We start from the raw sequence: 21,180 nt of genomic DNA, 5'->3' as shown, positions 1-21,180 counted from the left end.
TCTGGTCAGAAGACAAAACGCATGTTTTTACATGTACTCAAAAAAGCAACAATAAATTAAAAACCCTTGAACTTTAAACGTACTCACGTAATGTGTGAGTGTGAGGGGCGGGGACTCCGGGGAGACTCAGGACACTAACCGGAAGACGGCTGACTGTTACTTTCTGTTACAAACATGGCGTGCTTGTTGGCTAGCCCTCACGAACCAATGTATTCCTTAACGTGGAAGACTAAACGCCACACACTGCTGTGCTATTTTATCATAGCAATATGTCTGACGTCGCAGAAAGTCTCGGCTAAACGGGACAGTCTGAGAGACATCACCGACGGGAACTGGGAGGAGATCTTGTCAGGAGAGTGGATGATTGAATTGTGAGTTCCATGCTAACGATTGGTGCTACACGATAAGCTAAGGTGGTTACCTTGCTAGCTGTGTAGCAGGATTGGCTAAAAAGCTAGCCGTTACTCTGATGTTACTCTGATGTGATTTCCCCTATTTGTCTCTGTAGGCTTCCAGTCTGAGAGACGTTATTTGAGTCTTATCTTTGATTGTCTTGACCAGTTATCTTGTAGAGTAAATCTAAGCTCCATGTCAACTAGTTGACTAGAAGCTAACTAGATAGCAGTGACTGTGATAGCAATGCCCAGTAATGTTGACAGTTGACAGCAAAGTGTTGCCCACTTGCTTCGTTGTCAACCCATATTGCTGCAGGCATTTGGTTAAGATCATTCAGTTTTATCTGGATTGTTAAACTGTGACAGTTAATGTTATATTTGGTTCCTCATAAATCATTCCCCAGCTTTGCCCCCTGGTGCCCTGCATGCCAGCAACTCCAGCCTGTGTGGAATGACTTTGCGGACTGGGGGGACGACATGGGGGTCAACATAGCCAAAGTGGATGTCACAGAACAACCTGGTATGACCTGAGTTATTTACTTCTCTTTTCTTGGCTGTAATTTGATTCTTGCATTCCCCAACCAAGGGCTAGAAGTGGATTCACGATCTAGGACCTAACCCTCAGTACACTACATTGAAACACTAACATCAGCCAATGCTTTTGTAGCTACTATAATCAGAACAACATAGCCTGCCTGTTAATATGAAATTCCTCGGTTTTGTAAGAGTCAAATGTTGCTTCCTGCACTGTAACATTGCACCTCTCCTCCCCCTGTAAGGTTTGAGCGGTCGATTCATCATCACTTCACTTCCTACCATTTACCAGTAAGTTCTCTGGTATATTGTGGTTATTATTTCACTTCCCCCTGGGTTTGAACGATATATTTTCGTCACTGACATTGCAACGTAGTGCGACATTGCACAGAAAAACAAATTGGGCACATCACTTATGTTCGGCTAAGAATATTGAAATGAGAAAAAGTCTAGTCCAACATAATTTAGTCTGGTTTGCTGGTTTACAGTCTTAACTGAATTCATCCGTGCTATGTTGTGTAGGCTAAACTAGTACAACAGAGAATTTCACACACTTTTTCTTTACACATCATGTAAACCTGTGATGTGAAAATGTTTTATTTTCCTCTATTAATCACCTTAATGTTACAGGGATACATTATTTACAATTTACAAAGTTTAAAGCTGCATTTATAGTATCAAGGGAAACTAGAAAATATTTTTCCTTCGAAACAATTGTGGGCTCGCTTCAAGCCAAAAAACAATGGCTATAAAAGTACAAAATGTCAAGATCGCAGCCAGTGCTCTCTTTGATGTTACTGACGCAATTGGACGCTGCATGCATGATTTGAGGCATTTTGTTCCAAAAATGTGTTATGCAAAAGTTGACCTGCTGGTGGCGCTATAACAAGTCAATGTGATAGATAAATAATGACAATATCTAAAGTGTGCTCGCCTTTAAGGCGAGCCCACAATTATGTTACCGTTTTTGTTGGTTGTTGTTTTTTAACCACTTAAACCCTCTAGTAGTCTTAGAGAAACGCACTTGAGTTATAACGCTACTCAGATCGCTATTTTCCGTTTACACCAAATGTCTTTGCCACTACAAGCTCAAAACGCCAGAGTCGACGGACTGCTGTTTCCCGACTAATATTTTCTGTCTACACCAAATTTTGAGCTTGTATATCGACAATTTCCAGAGAATGTTCCCCAGAATAGACATGCTATCGGTTCAAGTGGTTAGTCACAAGTTAACATATAACAACATAATGACAACAAATCACAACTTTTTTCAATATCATTCAGCCCCAGTTTCCTTCTCATCTGACTGACATAAGTACATATCCCCATCAAGCTTAGTTGTAGATTGCTGTCAGACTAACATTTTGTTGAAGTAAATTCACATGGATATAATTCAAAATGATGTGTCATTTGTTCTATTCTATTTTTTTGTAGGTGTTCTCTTCTATCATTCTATTTCTTTCTCTCACTGTGTTTCTCTGTGTATTTTAGTTGTAAAGATGGAGTGTTCCGGAAGTACCAAGGGGCACGCACTAAAGATGACTTTCTTAGCTTCATTGACGAGCAGAAATGGCAGGCAGTTGAGCCCATTTCCTCTTGGTTCGGGCCATCTTCCTTTTTGTGAGTTCCCAACTTGACAGCAATTGGATGCAATGTGTGTGACTGTAGAAACTAATTTATTATTTAATTTGACATTGGATGAATTTTTTTGTTGATTGGTGAAAGTCAGTAACATCCCCGCAACTGAGAAAAAATATGATTGCCCAAACTACAAACAATAGTTTCTTACTGTGTTGTATTTGGTTTTGAGATCTGAAGAAATTCTCACAACTTATATGGTATTGCCACTGTCTCAGCTGCCTATTTTGTACTACAGAGACTATGGGCTCTATTTTTGTCCACGCCTTACCCATTATCCCTAAACTCTTCTATTACTATAAAACATTTTTAAATATTTCAAATAGCTGATCTACAAGCTCACAATATGTCGATGTAGATTGGCTATTTGAAGTATTTCAAAATGTTTTTCAAAATAGTAAAAAATGGCAAAAGAGTTTAGGGATGAGGGATAAGGCATGGATGAAAATACAGCTCTATATTACTCTGCAAAAAAAAAGTTTTACATGGCATCCTACGATTTCCTCTTTCTTTCCAGAATGAATTCAATGTCTGCTTTGTTCAAGCTCTCCATGTTTATTCGGGTAAGTGAGGACGTGTTAGGTTTGCCTGCAATAAAAGCCAAAGCATTGACAGGCAACATTGATTTGTCTAGATTGTTATCTATCTATAAATTGCAGAAACCTGTGTGGCTGGCTGGCTGGCTGGCTGTCCTGAGCATAACTTTGCTACTGTCCGACCGATTGACTTAAAACTAGCAGACAATGTTCTTTCCCATTTTGGAGTGTTTTCAGGCACTGGGAAGCTGTCCTTCTTTTGTTCACTAGTTACACAATCTAAAATATATGTGTTCATAAATACTTTTGAACATCCATTTGGCTCTGTTCAGAGCACTCTGTATATCTCTTGCTTAATTTCTCTCCTCTGACACACACGAGCATGCACCATCTGAGAAACATCAGTGAGCGAGAGAAGTTATTAAAAGGACTATAGGACAAATAGACTACCCTGACCTGTCGTGAGCAATGGCGAACCGAGCAGTGATGTATTTCACCCCTTAAACTTTGGTTTCTATGTGTCTGTTAGTGGCTGTGTCCTGACCAGGCCGTGTGTGTCTTTCTGTGTGCCTTGTAGTTTGATTCAGTGGAGAGATATTCTGAAGAGCTTGTTCACTCCTAGTTCATGTTATTGTTTCAGGCTAGTCTCTACTTGACAGGCGATGCAACAGTTTAGTGTGATTCAGAGTCAGACTATTTAATAAAACAAGTTCTGGTATGTTGTTTTTCCACACACTTTGTCAATAGACTGGCAAATGTGTTGTACTGGTAAATGGAGACATAATTTTTTGTTGTGCTGGAATACTTCTGTCAAGCAACAATTGAATTTCCTCTAAATGAATTACTGTATTAGGGTATGCATGTTATAAGAATCAATTTAGTTTGCATTTGTTTATTACTGTGTTGTATGTGCTAAAATGTGATTTTGATGGTGGACAATGTGTATGCTTCATCATGCCCAGGTAGCTACATTGTATACTGCCCTGGGTTCTACAATTTCAGCATAAACAAAAAGACATGAGAGCTTCGCTTTTACTCTAAAGTAAACAAGCAAGCACACGCAAATGTGTATGCATGCACACATGCACTTGTGTAATGTGTATGTCCCCCAGCCATGCCAGTACACTTTCTTTTTGCAAGACGGGCAAGTGCCCCTAGCCTTACTACTAACCATTTCTTGACAGACCCAGTATTTGCTGCCTGTTAGTTTAATCTGTTTTCCTCCCATCCAGCGTTGTCATAACTACATGACGGAGCAGTTGGGGATTCCCGTTTGGGGCTCATACATTATCTTTGGTTTAGCCACACTCTTCTCTGGCCTAGCCTTGGGATTGGTGAGTTATTCTATAATACTTCAGCCATAATTGTGTTAAAGTCAAAGTATTGATTTCCATCCACAGACAAGACATATTGTGAAAATTGTAATTCTTGTCTTTTCAGATACTGGTATTCATTGCAGATTACGTCTTCCCCTCACGGCGATTTTCCTCTCCTGACTACTACCAGAGTGAGTGTCAGATGATAATGTCTATGCTTTGATTTGATTTGATTATATTCTATATACATTCTGGAGGAAAATGCCTCCATCTTGTGGTCTGTCTGTTGTTGCAAAGTTAGGTTAATGTGGTGAAGGTAAATATTAGTTGATACAACCATGGCAAAAAATGCTTATTAATTAGTCCCCCCAGGAATCTGCAGAGAAAAAGTCCTGATTCCGCAGAGAACAATTCTTGATTCCGTGGCTTGATAGTTAATATTCCTCTGTTAAAAAACAACTTAAAATTACCAGTTATCAACCAAATTGATTTTGTTCTAATAATCAAGTAAACCCCTTCATGAAATGGCTATAATTAATTGTAACTAGAGATTGGTTAGAAATATATATATATATATATGTTTTCTCCGCCGCCGTCCCACCGGCAACCGGCCGCTCTGCCGCTGCCACTCACTCCCGACTGTTCTCACAGCTGAGAAATCTGCAATTTCTGCGATCGCGGATTCCTGGGGGGACTAGTTAATATGAAATGATTTTGTTAACAATCTGGCATCACTATTTGTTATGTATTTTTCACATCACTGCAGAGAAACAAACCACGGATCAAGCTAGGCTAATCCAGCAGCAGCAGGAGGAGGAGCATGAGGCGGATGCAGATGCAGAGGAAGACGACGACGATGAAGAGGAGGAAGAGGACGGGGACCCGGATGAGGTCTGGCGGAGGAGGAGGAGAGGCTCCCCCGAGGGCCACCCGGAACCTAAGGGGCAAGCCTTCCCTGACGAAGCCCTGAGGAAGAGGGTGGTGGGCAACCGTGAGGAAGAGGAGGACACCTAAAGGCCTGTGAGGGGGAATCATGGCCCCTTAACTCCCCTTTGAGAAGAGAAGCGGAGAATGGAGTCAGGAGGCTTTGATCCTCAGCAGCAGCAGTGTTTACAGCAGGGAACTGGCAAAGGCCTCCATCCCAGGCCAACCCTTCCTCCCTCGGGCCCCTGGCAATGCCTTGCTTCTTTACCTCTCTTTCCATCCTTCCTTCCTCCCTTCTCCTTTGCCTCTGCTTTCGCCGAGGGCACATTAGACTCAGGATGACCGCTCTCACTCACCAGCTGAGCTGCAGGCTCTGCCCTGGAGAAGCAAACACTCCCAACACTTGGATTTCCCCTTTATATATTTTTTTCTTTTTCTTTTAGAAAACAAATTGCCAGTGTGGGATTTGGGGTATGAAGTTTGGTAGAGTTGGATTTAGCAACTTAATGTTCATCCTATGCATCTTTTGTGTGTGTGTGTGTGTGTGTGTGTGTGTGTGTGTGTGTGTGTCATTTTGTTTCTCTCTGTTGAAATATTCTTAGCTTGCATTTGGGTAACATTTTGTTGCGTTTTATTTGCCGTCTAATGTATGCTTGTGTTTTTAGTTTTTTACATTGCACATAAAGAAGTCATTTCTTGTAAACAAAGTCCACCTTTACAGTGTATCCTGCTATTGTGAGGCACCGTTGTGCTCAGGATTGCACTTTCAATGTACAGTATATGCAGTGAGATGGCTGCATCATTTTAATACGGGAATACGTGGCAAAGAATCTAGCCCCTATGTTTTTATAATCTTGTGTGAAGTGTGCATGGTGTCATGAGAGGTGTGTGATTCATGCACTTTGGGGCAGGGACCCTTCTATGCTCACATTGCTCAGCAATCACACCAAGTTGGTGACTTGGATTGAGAAACACTGACTGCTCTTAAACAGTGTTAAGGTTACACACCACACCCTACTACATAGATGTGGTCATTACAAAAATATATTAGTCAATTAGATGAATGAATTTTCACTCCAAATGAAAAGGCGTGGTGAATGTTATATTGCGCTCTGTAAATATGTACCCACTGTGTGATCTATCCATAGCTGTATGGATTTATCACCCTGATAAATTGATAATCACACAGTGGGAGTTTCATTTGTATTCTCAGAATAAACAAAGGTTTTTAAATTGGAGATGTGCCATGAGAAAGGCCTACATTGCATCAGTTAATGAACCATATTCAGGGACCCTGGCTCTACGTAAAAAAATAAATAATATATAAAGTGTGTAGTGAGATTGGGCAACACTGCCCTCAAGTTGCTGTGCTTGCTTGGTAAACGAAATGGCAAGTGGACCAGAACAATGTTATCCCTAGGACAGGTGGAATCATTTTGCATACTGTAAATATTTTGTAAACCAATGCTTCCAGTTGGGTCTGTGCTTAGCTTTAAATAAATGCACTGTTGGAAAGCACGGTAACCATGGCATCTGGCTGGCATAGAGGTAAAACACTGAGTTATATTCCCAACAGTGGTGCCTCCAGCCAGGCCGGGCACTCCAACAAACACCCTATTGGAAGTGTTTGTGGGTGGGAAAACGGTTATGTCCTCATTGCTCCATTAGTGACTCCTACTGGTTGGTCTGGGCACCTGTTCAGTGGGGAGGGGAACTGGAGAAGATACATTATTTTCTCCCTGTGAAATTGTTGGGTGAAAAGAAGAGGCTGGTGTTTGTAGTATACTTGTTGGAGGCTCATGGTTGTGTTCCCCAGCCCCCCAGGCCAGCAGTGGAGTGGAGGTTGGAAGAAACACTGTACTGTAGGTAATTGGCATCAACTAAATGTGGAGAAATGGCAAGAAAGCCACAGCAACCTCTTATGTTGGCTCTAACTTTTTGTAACGAGCACCATTTTACCCACCCACTGGTTTCTCAATTACTCATCAGTAGTTCATTTTCTTTTACACCTACCGTTGAGAACGTCCATTTCACTTGAATGACAAAAGCCTGTTTTTTGTTTTGTTTTTGTTTTTTATGCCAGAAAGGTACAATGTTTGACCAATGTTCATTTGACATTTATTTTACTTATAATCATGCTTAGGATGAGACTTGCAAAAATGTTGTTCATGATTTCTATTACAGTATATTAAAGACATAAGAATAGAATCAGTTTGGTGATGGTTGAAATACATTATTAACTATAAACTAGCCATGGCTTGTAGCTTTCACAACTTGTTTGGGTGCATTAAAGGCTTATTTCTTTATACGTTGTTGCATGGCAACAGATGCGTAATTTGCATTGAGTGATGTGGTCATGCAACAAAATATGAAGTAAGCCTGAGCCAGCAGTGCTCCTTACTGTGTGAACAACATTTCTTTCAATAAAGACTCAAACTCTTGAAACCAAACATTGGTCCATTTGTCTCAATGCCATCTTTGTAAACCCTCATCAGAATTTTAAACAAGCTTACTCTTAACGTTATCCAAGAATTAGCTCAAATAGTGTAATTTTTTTTCTCCAATCATATCAAATCTGGATGTTAACTTGGTTATAAAAGGTACCCCTTTATTACTACTAGTACCAGTATTAGATGTTTTAATAGGCCAAAATGGTAGTACATTCCACAAATAAGGCTGTCTGTTACCAAGAGTTGATAGAGATGTTTGGTTGTGGGTGTGATAGTATTTTAACTAATATTTTGCATGTAATGTTTTTGTAAAGATGTTTTCTCAAGCTTGTCACCCAGTAGTTTTCCCAGTAGGTGGCAGTGTTGCACATGCATTCCACACCGGATTATATCTACCTGCATAGCATCCAGTTTTCTATTTCAGAATTTGCAATAAAGAAATGTATGGGTGGATAACTGCATTTCAAAGCCTACTCCAATGCCATACTTAATCTACCTCAGGATTGTAACCATAGCATTTACATTACACTTAGGAATTAGAGACAGGGACATTTAAAATAAGCTAATGTAAAGATACAACATACAGTCCCATCTCTTTATTCTCTCTTGAGGCTTGTAATTTCCTTTTCAGATGTCTGTCTCAGTCACTTCCATCCTCCCAGGGGGATAACCTTTGTCTTTGCACCTCAGGATTAAGAGGAAAGAAGAGTGGATATACTGTATATAATCAGTGTTGTCATTGCATGTGCACACTGTTTAGCGGTTTAGCCCTCCGAGGGTGGAGAGAGGGCAGAAAGGGGTTCCAAGGGAATCCTCTATAACATTGACTGCCACTGCCAACCTACACTGTAAAATCCTGAGTGTTCATTTAATTCTGAGGGTGTAAAGGTTAACCTGTAATCCTCACAATGGAGTGGCAGCCTATACTGTAAAATCATGAGTGTTAATTGGACTCTGAGGGTGTAAAAGTTAACCTGTAATCCTCACAATGGAGTGCCAGCCTATACTGTAAAATCATGTAAGCTATGATGTTTCACTTTCTCTGTGACAGAGGCATCACAAGGGGGGGATGTGGGACTGAGTTACTAGGGCCCAAAGTGGAAGGGCCTTAATTATTTAGCTGTTGAAAAAAGTGACGCACTGTGAGCTTGTAGATCTGCTATTTTTGAAAAGTCGTGAAAATGTGTGGAAATCTTTGAATATATGTATTTTTTAAGCGAACATTTGTAACTAAAATTCTGCTCCTGGGGGGTCCCTGGAACTAAATATTTTGAGATGGGGGTCCGTGGACAAATACATGTCATTTTGGGGGTCCTTCACATGAAATATTCAAAGACTTGCACAAATCTTCACGACTTTAAAAAAATAGCATATCTACTGTAGGCCTACAAGCTCGCATCGCAGCACTCGGTGCCGCACTGTGAGCTTGTATATCTGCTATTTTTCAATAGTTAAGGCATAAAATAATGCGTAATAATGCGTTCCCAGTCTAAATGGGTTAAACCCCCTCCCCCTATGAAGAACATTCATGGGGGGCCCGCAGTGAATCCTTGTACCCAGGGCCCAGAATTTGGTGCGACACCCCTGCTCTGTGACATTCAATGGCAAATGAATACAGCTGCACTGCTGTTGGTTTACTGTTGTTTTCTGTTTCTTGTTCCTATACTCTGCAGCATCTACTTTTCTATTGCCCTTGTTTTCAATTTACCAGGCCTTATCAAGGTTGCATGTGTTTCCATGGTAACAGTCTTAATTTAATTTATAGAGCGTTTGAAATATAACCTGTTAAGTGCCGACTTTCTAATTAAAACTGAGATAACCCACTTTATGGCTACACTTTTATACAGTTTGCTTTAATCAATTTGATCCTCATTGCATTTGGCTGTTTTATTCATGCTGTGTAAATCTTATTTAGTATTATTTTATTTTTTTGGTAGAGCATTTTAGTGTTTATTGTATTTTTTCTTTTATTTAGTATATCATAAAAGGAATTTGTAGCACTGCTCTGAGAAATGCAGATAATTGTCATCGTTGTATCATATGTAATTAATTTAATAACCCTAATGTTCTAAGCCATTATAATATACCTTATGTTTCCTGCCGGGAACTACAGTATAAGTTCATCTATACATAGGCTATTCCTCCATAATGGTACAAATGAATCATGGGTTATTGTGTTATGTGGGAGAAGAAGGGGTTGTATGGAAAATGTGCATCCAATATATCTTGCTGTATGGCTTTTCTGTGTCATTGAGCTGTAATAGCAAGTGGCATTGTAAATAAACTAGTTTGGTCTGATCAAAGGATGTGTGATTGATTGCACTGGTCTTGGCAGAGCGTGCTATTCAAAATGCACAATTTCCACATTGGTTATTTATTTTATAGCCACCACACTGTCAAGGAGTGAGTAAATGTACAGTAATTGTTGTGACATGGCTGCTTTATAGAGCAGGGCTGCTATATTGGTACCGTTTTCTCAAATGTCTCTGGTCATTAAACGCTTCCGTGGTGGATTAAGTTTGGATGAGGATGTCCTAGTCAGTGTGTGTGAAGGTGGGTGGTTCACTGGTTTGTGTGTGTGTGTGTGTGTGTGTGTGTGTGTGTGTGTGTGTGTGTGTGTGTGTGTGTGTGTGTGTGTGCGTGCACCAACACTATCCCAAGGTCATTAGTATTCATTCTCATTTCATAATATAGTTTAAACTGGAGTACAGTTATTATGAATTGTATTAAATAATGAAAGCTCATAAGATATAAATAAACACCACGATAATTAACATGATCTCTCTTTAGTCTCGTCTAGACATGGGCTGCACAACAAGAACAGTCATGTATTTCTCATCAGACTTGCCACAGAGACTGACCCCCTTGTCTTGGAAGATGTGCCTTTATCTACATCAGGATGTTCCTGAAATCAGGTGTTGGATGCCCTCATTGCCCTGTGAACCTGACTCACTTTTTCCACCTCAGTGGTAAGTAGCAGACCACAAGAGCAAACATAAACATCCAGGGTCTGGTTTCCCACTCTTTTCTGCACTGTTTTCCATTTCAGAATTCATCACATCCACATAATAAATCAATCCACTATAGTAACTGGTCTTTTTGTTACAGTCCAAGTATTTCCATATAATTAGTTTGACATGGAATGTGTAATATACAAAAGAGGGAAGGAGGGCTTTGTAGATGGATGGTGTTGGAGCCAACTCTAGGACTTTCATGCTTCGCCGTCGAAAGCTTTAATTTAGAGCAACAGCACAAGAATTCAAAAAAGGGGAAGACAGATTTTTTAGTCTTTATTTTTTTCTTCTTCTAAATTCAAGTTCCAGGGCTTGTGGCCAGGGGCAGGTTTTCCTCAAACCACAAAAATTCAGGAGAAAAACAAGGCAGTGTTATACGATCCCTCCCTTTTTCGCTGGGGCTACTGGACACCATCGAGGTGCTAGTGGTGAACGGACAAGGCAGCACTTGTTCTTCTAAGCTGCCTATGTCCTCTCAATGTCCTCCATGTGGTTAGACCATTAAACCCCATAAGGAAGATGAAGAGATTGAGATGCCTCTTGTTTAGGCTTGTAATGATGATTTATTTCATCATCAACCTGAAAAGTTACAGGACAGAATGCCCTCTTTTTTTTCTCAACTCTGAAATCTGTCCAGGTTGGTGTCCACTCAACTGTTTAAGTTCACTCAAAAAACATGACATCCTATTGAGAAACTGTTTCCTAAGTGCGTCAAAATTACCCACACCAAAGAAAGGGAAAAACAAGTAATTTATCTATTTCACAAGCAACCGTGTCCTCTGCCTAGCATTCCCACCCTGCCCACTCTTATCCGCAACTATAAGGAGTATGTCATTTCCTTTCGGGCAAGATAATGACATGTTGGCTCATATCTAGATCAAAAATGAAAAACAAAAGCCTGTTATTGTGGTTGTTGTCTGTCTCTCACTGAGGTACTTTTTGTTCCAGAGACCTAAAAGTGGTATGCCAGGGAGACAGGCCTGCCCTTGTCTTTGCCAGGATCCAAGGGTCTTTTCTCTCACTGTACGTAGTGCTACTAAAATAGAAACATGTGCTCCCATGAGGATAAACACTAGAAAATGGACTGGACTGGGCTGGCCGAGCTTGCAATGTGCCAGTCTGTCCAGAACAAGGACTAATGCAAGAGCAAGATCCCAGGAGAGCAAAGTAGAAAAATGTCAACATTTCTTTTCTTAACAAGTTTGTGTGACTCATAGCTTTTTGATTCATGTGAAAAGGAAACTCCTTCCATTTACTGCTCCTGAAAGAATTTTCCTCTGTTCCTATAAAACCTGCTAACAACATAACTTTGGCTTTAAATGGAACACTAATAATAACGGTTTGTAAAGCACCTCAACAGTATTTGGTAACTACAACAAAGTTACACAGCACTGTAAAACTAAAAAAGGAACGTAACAAATGATTAGTTGTAAATACAAACACAGCAAAGGCTGAATTAGCAGACAATAAAGACCTACCAGACCTAAACAGAACAGAAATAGCCCCAAACTAAAATACTGGACCTTACTGAAACTATATTGCAATAATAGTGCTCTCAAAAATAACAATGAAAAGTCACACAAATTAATAATATATACTGCCTGAATACTGCTATTGGTCCAAGCAAATGTATCCATTTTCATATATAGTCTTAAAACTATCAAGTATCAAGGAACGATACCAAAGTATTTCAGTCCAAGCGAAGTTAAAAAGTTATTTTTTACTTGTTTATGTTTATCTTAGTGCTGCTGGTGAAGTGGTTTTAAGTGAGTCTTGTGGGCTGGGTCAGTGTTAAAGATAGATGTTCTGTGGTTTAAAGTAGCCCCAGTGTTTATTTAGACGACATTAGCTCTGAAGCAAACTTAGCAAGGACTGTAGTTGCCATGGATACAAGGGTTTGTTGTGGAGCGTGGCACCTGATGCGAAACACACATCTGGTTCTCTTGGTTTTCAGCAAGCATGTGAGCACATGGAACAGAAACCCAGTTTAAATGTCAGAAATTTAGTTACTAGCAAAAGGTGATTGTCAGTTGAAATCTGCAGGTGCAGAAATCTGTCTTCGTGTGCCATTTATCAATATGCAAACGGTAAAGGGACATTCGTAATTGTTATGGTCAAGGCTATACTTTCTCACTGGATCCATGTTATCTACCACCCTGTGAAGTAAAACCTCTCTTCTCGTTTCTGCAAAGTGAAGAAGTGAAGACACAACCTCTGCAAGTATCAACATTGAATGAAGAGTAAATAAGAAAAAGAGGTTGCACATCAACAATGGCTTTTCTCAGTGCAGTGCTAGACCCAAAATCCAGTATACCGGTACATATAAAAAGTAGGAATGGCAAAAATCTCAAAAAGTCAGTACATCCAAAATGTCAAATCAATCAGAGCATTCTGATGAAGGCTCATAGCAGAAATGCATAATTTATTGGTGTGTGCCAAATTATAAAGTGGAAGAGGTTGGATGTGCTGCCTTTTTGGGATGTTTTCAATTTCTACTTTTTATATTGAACGAAGAGTCCTTTTGTGTTAATGGTTAATCTTTATCAAAATTCAAATGCTTTGTCATATAATATGCGTCATTCACCACCCTGTGACGACCTACCATGCCCTTGAGTGTTTTAAGAGCTATTTAATGACTGAGATTATGTTGGTATAGATTTGAGAGCTTTGACAGAATCTGCACATGTCCAGACCGTCTTAAGCCATGGCTTATGCACTTGAAAAACTGCAGTGCACTAAAAACAGCAAGATAACGGTAGGGCAGGTCAGGGCCCCTGGGCCTCAGGCCTGGCATATTTCTAAGGTTTATTCTCTGCTGTAGGTCAAGGATAATTTGTTTTCGCTTTCCATACTGTGTTTATAGGCTTAGAGCCGCACAAAGCCAGTATAAGGCAAGCACATGGCAATCCAAATAAACGCACATCATTTCAACGATGCACAAATGAGATGAAGAATATGTGGGAGTCCATCTTATCCCAGTATGTGTGAGCCTGATGAGTGCCAATGAGACAATTCTCTGTCAATATGGTCAAACTGTGTTACCTTAAGAGAAACAATCTCTTGGTACCACTAGGGACATCAAGTCTATATGGCCTGCCCAGGCGAACCTTTCAGCAGCTCTCCATTTATTCAGTTTACGTTGTGGTTACATAACCAAGCGATGACGGTAGCGATGCCCAATAGCGCTTTGTGTGATTATCATGGGTGTTATTATGGTTCGCACAGTCAGATGACGCATCAAAGCACTTCCTCTAACCAGTACTGACAGGCTGTTTTGGCCTTTGGCCTGTCCTGCGCAGAAACACTGGGTTAACTCTTCTAAGAGCTGGTATATGAATGGCATTTGCTGTGAAAGCACAACTTTGAAGAATATGACAGGCCATGGAATAATATTGCATTTACCAGGTGACCTGACAGCGCATGTGGCCCACCATATATGCTCTCGACCCACCTCAGTTCGATTCCCAGCTGAACCATTTGCAGCATACCACTCCCCTGCTCTCCCCTGTATCTATAATAATAACTTGGTCCGCACTACTTTGCGTTATTTGTCACTGTATATTTACTATATATACCACGAAATGAGGTATCTGCATTTAACCTATCCAAAGTGTCAGGGGCAATGAGCTACGAGCTCAGGGAGCATTCGAGGGCAAGTGTCTTGCTCAAGGACACCTGGACACATTGCCAGGGCTGGGAATCAAACCTGGGACCTTCTGCTTCCCCAGCGGGCTCTCTATCCATTCAGCTAGCTATGGCCACCCAGATCTCTACTGTACCATTTAATAAAGGCCCAGAAATGGATCGATCAATCAATCAATCAATCAATCAATCAATCAATCAATCAATCAATCAATCAATCAATCAATCAATCAATCAATCAATCAATCAATCAATCAATCAATCAATCAATCAATTTATTTACTAAGACAAATACTGTAGTAGGAAAGACTGAGTGGGAGACAATATAATTGAGACACAAAAGGAAGGTTGGATTTGGGTGAAAAAAAAAGCATTCTAATGCAATCAGGAAATTCCCATTTACAGCAACAACCTGGTGACCAGTTGTGAGGGAGGGAGGGGTGGGGGATTAACATTCCTTCACACCAGAGAATGTAACAGTGCAACCAGAATATTGCTCTGTTGGGGGTTCAGTGCCTTGCTCAAGGGCAAACAAAACAGGAATTCAGGAAGAAGTCAGCCAGTAGCATAGTTTACAATACCCCCCACCCCACCCTCCATTTTTGTTTATTAATCCTACAACCCTTGTCTCTTCAGGATGTAATTATATGTTCAAAAGCACAGTAGAACAATCACTATTATCCACTTGAGATTAATGCTATGAAATTATCCAGGATACGTGCACGCCAAAGCCTCTTATACACGCACAGGGAATCCTAAACCTGAGGTAGTCTCGACACTTCCTGACTCTTAGGAACATACTTCCTGGCACAATTCCTGCCACACATCTCATACTTCCTGTTTATCTTTTAAATCACAGTGTCAGGGGAACGGGGGGTTGTGTGTCTGGTGCAGTGTCTCAGGGCAGGGCTATGACTCCGGCATCTCTCTCTGGGGTGTATTGCAGCTGTCGGGGAGGTATAGGCTACACAGCCAGTGGAGGAGAAGGAGGGATTGAGTAGAATAGATGGCCTATTTCTGTATAGCCCTGACAGGCTCACAGAAAGAAGATGCCATGATTACCAAGAGGTAATTACAAGGTTTATATGACAGGGGGAACAATTACAGAACTTCAGCCGTCTTCATGTCTCAGAGGCACAGTCCTTTTTAATTGCAGGGCTCTGCTGTTTGTCAACATGTATTTTTAGAGAAGGCTTAAAAGTAATATAAGGCTTCAAGCAAGTCTATAGGATGTCTGAAATTTCAGTTTGTTGACCCTTATGCATTTAGATGCAGTGACTGTCCTCTATTGTATTTTTTTAATGTGTTTTGATTTATGACCCAAATTGTCACGCACATGAATGGAAGTTCATTCTGCATGTCTGACGTTTCATACAGTGTTCAAATTCAGAGCAACAGCATCCATGACTGCACCAGGATCAGATATAAAGTTAGAACGATCTTATCTACCAAGTACAGTAAATTCTAAAGCATGGGAGCAAGGAGGGAAGCTAAAGTAAAAGTAGAAATACCAATTACCACAATACCAAAGTAAAAGTACTGCATTTAGTACACAATCTGGGTGGGGAAGTGAAAAAAACAACAACTACTGAAGTGCATTTGAGCAAAAAAACTGAACCAACCACTGGCCAACAGTATAAGACTGGGGTTGTACTTGGCAGTTCCCAGATTTTAATATGTGTGTGAATGTGCAGGGTGTTGCTGAAAAAGAGCACTCATGCTGCCCTCCTACCTACCAAGGTAAATATATATATATATATATATATATATATATATATATATATATATATATAATTATTGATTCATAAGCACTTATGCCCTATTATATACTTTGACTATTCAAAAATAGCAAGTCTACGAGGGGGGGGGCTTTTATGCCTTCATTGATAGGACAGTAGACTGACAAGAAATGGGGAGAGACACACAGCAATGGTTGGTCAGGATCGGGAATCAAACGAACCAGCGACACGCTATCAGGCTACACTGAGCCTAAGTGCGCCTGGACCGGTAGGCCAGTGGGCCAGTCTACAAGCTTGTGACACATTGAAACCAAAAAATGTTGATTACAGTATTAATACATTTGGTTCATTATTAATAATTTACATCTGTAAAGAGTTACTTTACAGATTTAGATTATTAATAATTAACCAAATGTATTAATAAATACCATAATAAATAAATGTAGTGGAGTAAAAAGTACAATAATTGCCTCTGAAATGTACTGGAGTACAATGGGAATGGGAGTAGAGATCCTATCCTTTGCTATGCTTAGACACTGTAATTGTGTGTACTTGCTGCAGGATAGGTCCTACTGTAATGACAATGGGACTAGTGTATTTTGTTTCTGCATAGTGCAGGTCACTGTATAGGGACTAAGGAGTATGCTGTTGTATACTGTTCATTGTTGATGGTGTGTATCTGACACTGTGAAGTTCTTCTCTTGAGTCTTTAGTCTTGTGTCGCTACCCTGTATCTGTACTTTAACTGCTGTGCCGCTTCTGGCGACTGAATTTCCTCCACACGATCAATAAAGGTCTATCTACCAAGCCATAGCTGGATGGGCTCGGCTGGGAAGCAGAAGGTCTTAGGTTCAATTCCTGGCTCTGGGGTCGAGGTGTCCCTGAGTAAGACGATTGAAATTTAATGTATAATGATAGCATGAATTGCCTGTGGTTAGATAAACCTGAGCCTCCGTTTGACTTGGCTGGGCCACATTGACGACTGGGACAAGAGGAATCACTCATCACTAGAGGAGGACAGCGTTTTATGACCCTACTGATTAGAAAACACAAGAGGGAACACCAGCTCATGTTTCATGTCGTCTGAGTTGCATTACTTATCATCCTGCTACAGCTGCTTGCAGTCATGGCTATGAATATTAAAACAATCAGCTGCACTCGTTCTTCACTTGACACACTCATTATTTTCCACCATCAAAAATGGATTCAAAACTTGCTCGAATAAGAGGCTATATTCAATTGTTGTCTTAAATCTTTCCATAATCCCGAAAAGGCACTAGACGATTCAGCACTTTTACTACTTCTACAACTTGAGTAGATGAGTCACAACTGTACTAGTACACACCATGGCCCAGGCTGCCTTGTGGCACATAACTGTTCTCTGAAGACAATAATGCAGATCATAAGGGCATATCACTCTAAGTTAGCCTATGCCAAATAATTCAACATATATTATATGAAAGGTTCCTACGCCCCTCAAGTAAGCTATTATGGACATATATTTTGTATTACAAAAATATCACCAAGATCTGTACAAGAATTAGGCTATAAGACTTGATTTATTCTTACAAATCCCTTTATTGATATGATATGATATGATATGATATGATATGATATAGTACTTTATTGTCAGTTCACACTGAAACTTGTCTTGCGACACAGCAAGTATGCTAAACAACATACAGTACAGTATACTGTATACACACATTTGACATAACACAACGAATCAACACAGGATTACATACATAAGGACATACAGATAAGAGCAATGTCCACCGCCTAGCCTACCCCAGGCAAAACTCCAGATTAAGCCAAAGGACCTTTTTAGTCTGACCTTATTGTATGCTGGAACACTGTATCTCCTTCCTGAAGGCAGCAACCTAAAGTCTCTATACAACACATGTCTATTGTTAGAGGTAATATTCCCTGCCTTGCTGTTATCATACATAGATGTATATAGCCTCTGAAGTGGTTGTCCAACTATCTTTAAACAAACGTTCAATTGTTGCAGCAGTTGTGACTTGTTGCTGGCTGCAGACAAGCATCCATACCAGGTGGTATGGCAGCACTCATAATAACAGAAGTGAAAAACAAGAGAAGAATCTGTCTACTAGCACCAAATGATCTTAAACGGCGAAGGAAGTAGATTCTTTGCTTTGTTTTCTTACACACTGATTCAATCTGATCTTTCCATGACATATTGTCTATTACTACTCCTAGTTATGTATACGAACATACCTGGTTGATCTGTTCACCATGCATATAAATGGGAGATATGTGTGTATCTAGTGGTGCACCAAAAACAATCTCTTATGTATTTTTTGTGTTAATGATGAGAGTGTTGTTATCACTCCATTCAACCTCCTTATTTACTCTTTGTTGGTGCAGTCCAGGATCACTGAAACTATCTAAGAGGGAAATTAAAACTATATTGTCAGAGTACTTTAGTATGTATTGGTCTGGTGTGTCAGTGCGACATTCATTTATTGGGCTCAAGCCAAAGATTTGAGTGAAAAGTTAGATGTTTATTGAAAAATCAAGTGCTTACAGCTTACATTGATATTCGCTTACAGTATACTGAACTCTCCGTAGACCTACTCTATATCAATAACTGAAACATGATTTTGTAATCATATTGTTATGATTACAAAATTATTATGAACCTAGAAGAGCATCAGTTTAATGGCACACAATATTTCCGTAATATGATGTCCTGAATCTTCTCTGTATCAACCATTTGGTTAAAGGTCATGGTCGCAATCGATATACATACATTCAAGGGGTTATTCTCTGTTGTCATTCACAAAATACTGTCACACAAAATACTGTCGCTGTTGGATTAGAACCAACAGCGACTTTTATGAATGTTGACTTGATTTGACAATTCCTTATAATGGTATAGTTTTCCCATATTCTCTGAAGTTCCTAGATGCTTGACCCCCCTATAGAGCTTTTAAGTCTTTGGCAGAAATTGTAAAGAAAAAGTGCTCAGAGAGTGAAATAACTGTTATTGCTCCCAGGTGGTAAAAGTGACATCAGTGAAGATTTACTGTGTTTCAAGAGACTTCTTATAAAGCAACAGAATCCGCTTGAAACGTAAAGTCTGTGTTGCACTCATATAACATATTTATTCTATTAGTTTCGTTTTCTCACTGTCATGTTTTTCTTCATTGAAACCACTCCACTCACAATAATTTAAACATTATCAAACAATACACAAGTTATTTCACTGCCAAACATCAAAGAGAATTGCTCAATGCATTCAAAAGGTTCTCCTTTTGTGAAATGTCACAGATGTATGGTGATCAAAACAAAAAAATGACTGTAGATGTCTTAGGTCATTGATTTCTCAGTTCCTATGCTCCGTACACGAAGGCCGACATAATCCCACACAGATGGGTCGTTCTCATAAATGTTTTACATCGACTTCTCGTACAAAGAATTCAGATGCCTTCAATCCTGTTTGTAATTCACCTCCATTGCCAGCTGACAGAAAGAGTAAACCACAAACAGATGGTAGCACACATGCAGTAGCTCATTTTGCCATTTGGAAAGTCAACACTTCAAAAGCGAAGTTCCAACTTTAACAGAGGAATACTGGGTTATGTGTGATTACTGTATGTACTGTTACTACAAATGACACAGTGGTGAAACCGGTTGAAAACCTGTGAGCTAGTCGAGTGTGTGTATGTAATACCACTTGGTCAAGAGAATAAAGAGAATATCACAGGTGCAGGAATTCCAGAACTCCCAGGAGGAGAACTCCAGAGAGTCTGGACTTGTGGAATTCTTCTGCAGCATGTGGAAGATTCATTTCCCTTGACTGAAGGGACTGCTCTCCTCTCACCCTACTGAGAGGTCACAATCAGCCCAACAACAGTGGGCCGGGGAAGCTAGCAGGGTGAGAGGTCAAGTCCCAGCCAGCCAGCCAGAGTCATGGGGGGTCACGGAGAGCCATACCTTAGAGGATAAAGTATGACCACAACTCTTCTCTCTCCTGACTGTCAGACAGAGACTCTTTAGTGTCCTTTGATTCTAAGCATAGTCATGGACTCGGAACAGTCTCAGGACTGTATTCAGAAACTAAGGGTCAAGCACTGAAATGTGTTAACCACTTTCACTTTCCATAAATGTTCAAAACCTAAAGACACAGCAAAAATAGACAGTCCTATTCTCGTTACTCGTACGCCGTATGACAATTGGGCTCAAAGGGTTAAATAGTAGTTGTAGTTTGTTTTGCAGTTAACTACAGCAGGATAAAAACATGGTAGACTGCTTAAGACTTAAGACGGAAATTAATAAAAAAGCCTGTTGACTATGTGGCTCTGGACACAAATTTAACACACCTATACATTTTATTAGTAGAAGCTGTGTTGCTTATAGCCTGCCATCATGTTCATCTCCGTCAAGTCGGAACAGCTGGGGGGAGGGATTATGTTTTCTCTGTCTGTCTGTGTGTGTGTGTGTGTGTGTGTGTGTGTGTGTGTGTGTGTGTGTGTGTGTGTGTGTGTGCGTGCGTGCGTGCGTGCGTGCGTGCGTGCGTGCGTGCGTGCGTGCGTGCGTGCGTATGTGTGTCGAGCACCGAGATTAGCTCCCTCATGTCCTGGTGGCTGCACCAGCCCTTGGTAGGCAACCCATGTCTGGCGGGGAGCGTGTCGCTGTTACTACGTTCATCTTTTCGCCACCCGACTCTAACCCTCACCCTAACCTTAACCTCCGTGGAGTGAGTCGCTAACCCTCCGGTCGAAATGATGGGCGTTCGCAAAAGCGAGATTTCCCCTGTCTGGCGGAGATATGCGCTCCCAAGAGCACACTTTTCTAGTGTTAATCTATTTTTAACCTGAAAATAGAAAATAAAAAACAAACTCAGCCTGGAGTTTCATGTGCATTTAAGAGCCGCCGCATTAATAGATTAGTGTGTATTCAAACACATTTGGAATGAAGGTGGTGGACTTAATTATGATGCTATTAACTGACAGTTATTGTTGCTCT

General features: G+C 40.4%; 1 protein-coding gene across 1 annotated transcript; it reads left to right on the top strand.

Annotated features, from left to right (window-relative positions):
• Positions 1-177: 177 nt before the first annotated feature.
• On the top strand, positions 178-7,551 carry tmx1 (thioredoxin-related transmembrane protein 1). The gene is made up of 8 exons (XM_080750133.1): positions 178-371; positions 800-915; positions 1,175-1,220; positions 2,421-2,549; positions 3,085-3,130; positions 4,336-4,437; positions 4,544-4,610; positions 5,186-7,551. Exons 1-8 carry the CDS (start codon positions 208-210, stop codon positions 5,431-5,433), a joined length of 918 nt encoding a protein of 305 aa, XP_080606259.1. The 5' UTR covers positions 178-207; the 3' UTR covers positions 5,434-7,551.
• The last annotated feature ends 13,629 nt before the right edge of the window (positions 7,552-21,180 follow it).

Source organism: Nannobrachium achirus (genome assembly GCF_963921795.1).
Source record: "Nannobrachium achirus genome assembly, chromosome: 20".
NCBI classification, from domain to species: Eukaryota; Metazoa; Chordata; class Actinopteri; order Myctophiformes; family Myctophidae; genus Nannobrachium; species Nannobrachium achirus.
This window is presented reverse-complemented; position numbering and strand designations above follow the sequence as displayed.

Coding starts and splice junctions, on each gene's coding strand:
- tmx1 (XM_080750133.1), top strand. CDS start 208: ATGTATTCCTTAACGTGGAAGACTAAACGCCACACACTGCTGTGCTAT. Junction 372..799: donor GGAGAGTGGATGATTGAATT/GTGAGTTCCATG, acceptor ATCATTCCCCAG/CTTTGCCCCCTGGTGCCCTG. Junction 1,221..2,420: donor TCACTTCCTACCATTTACCA/GTAAGTTCTCTG, acceptor TGTGTATTTTAG/TTGTAAAGATGGAGTGTTCC.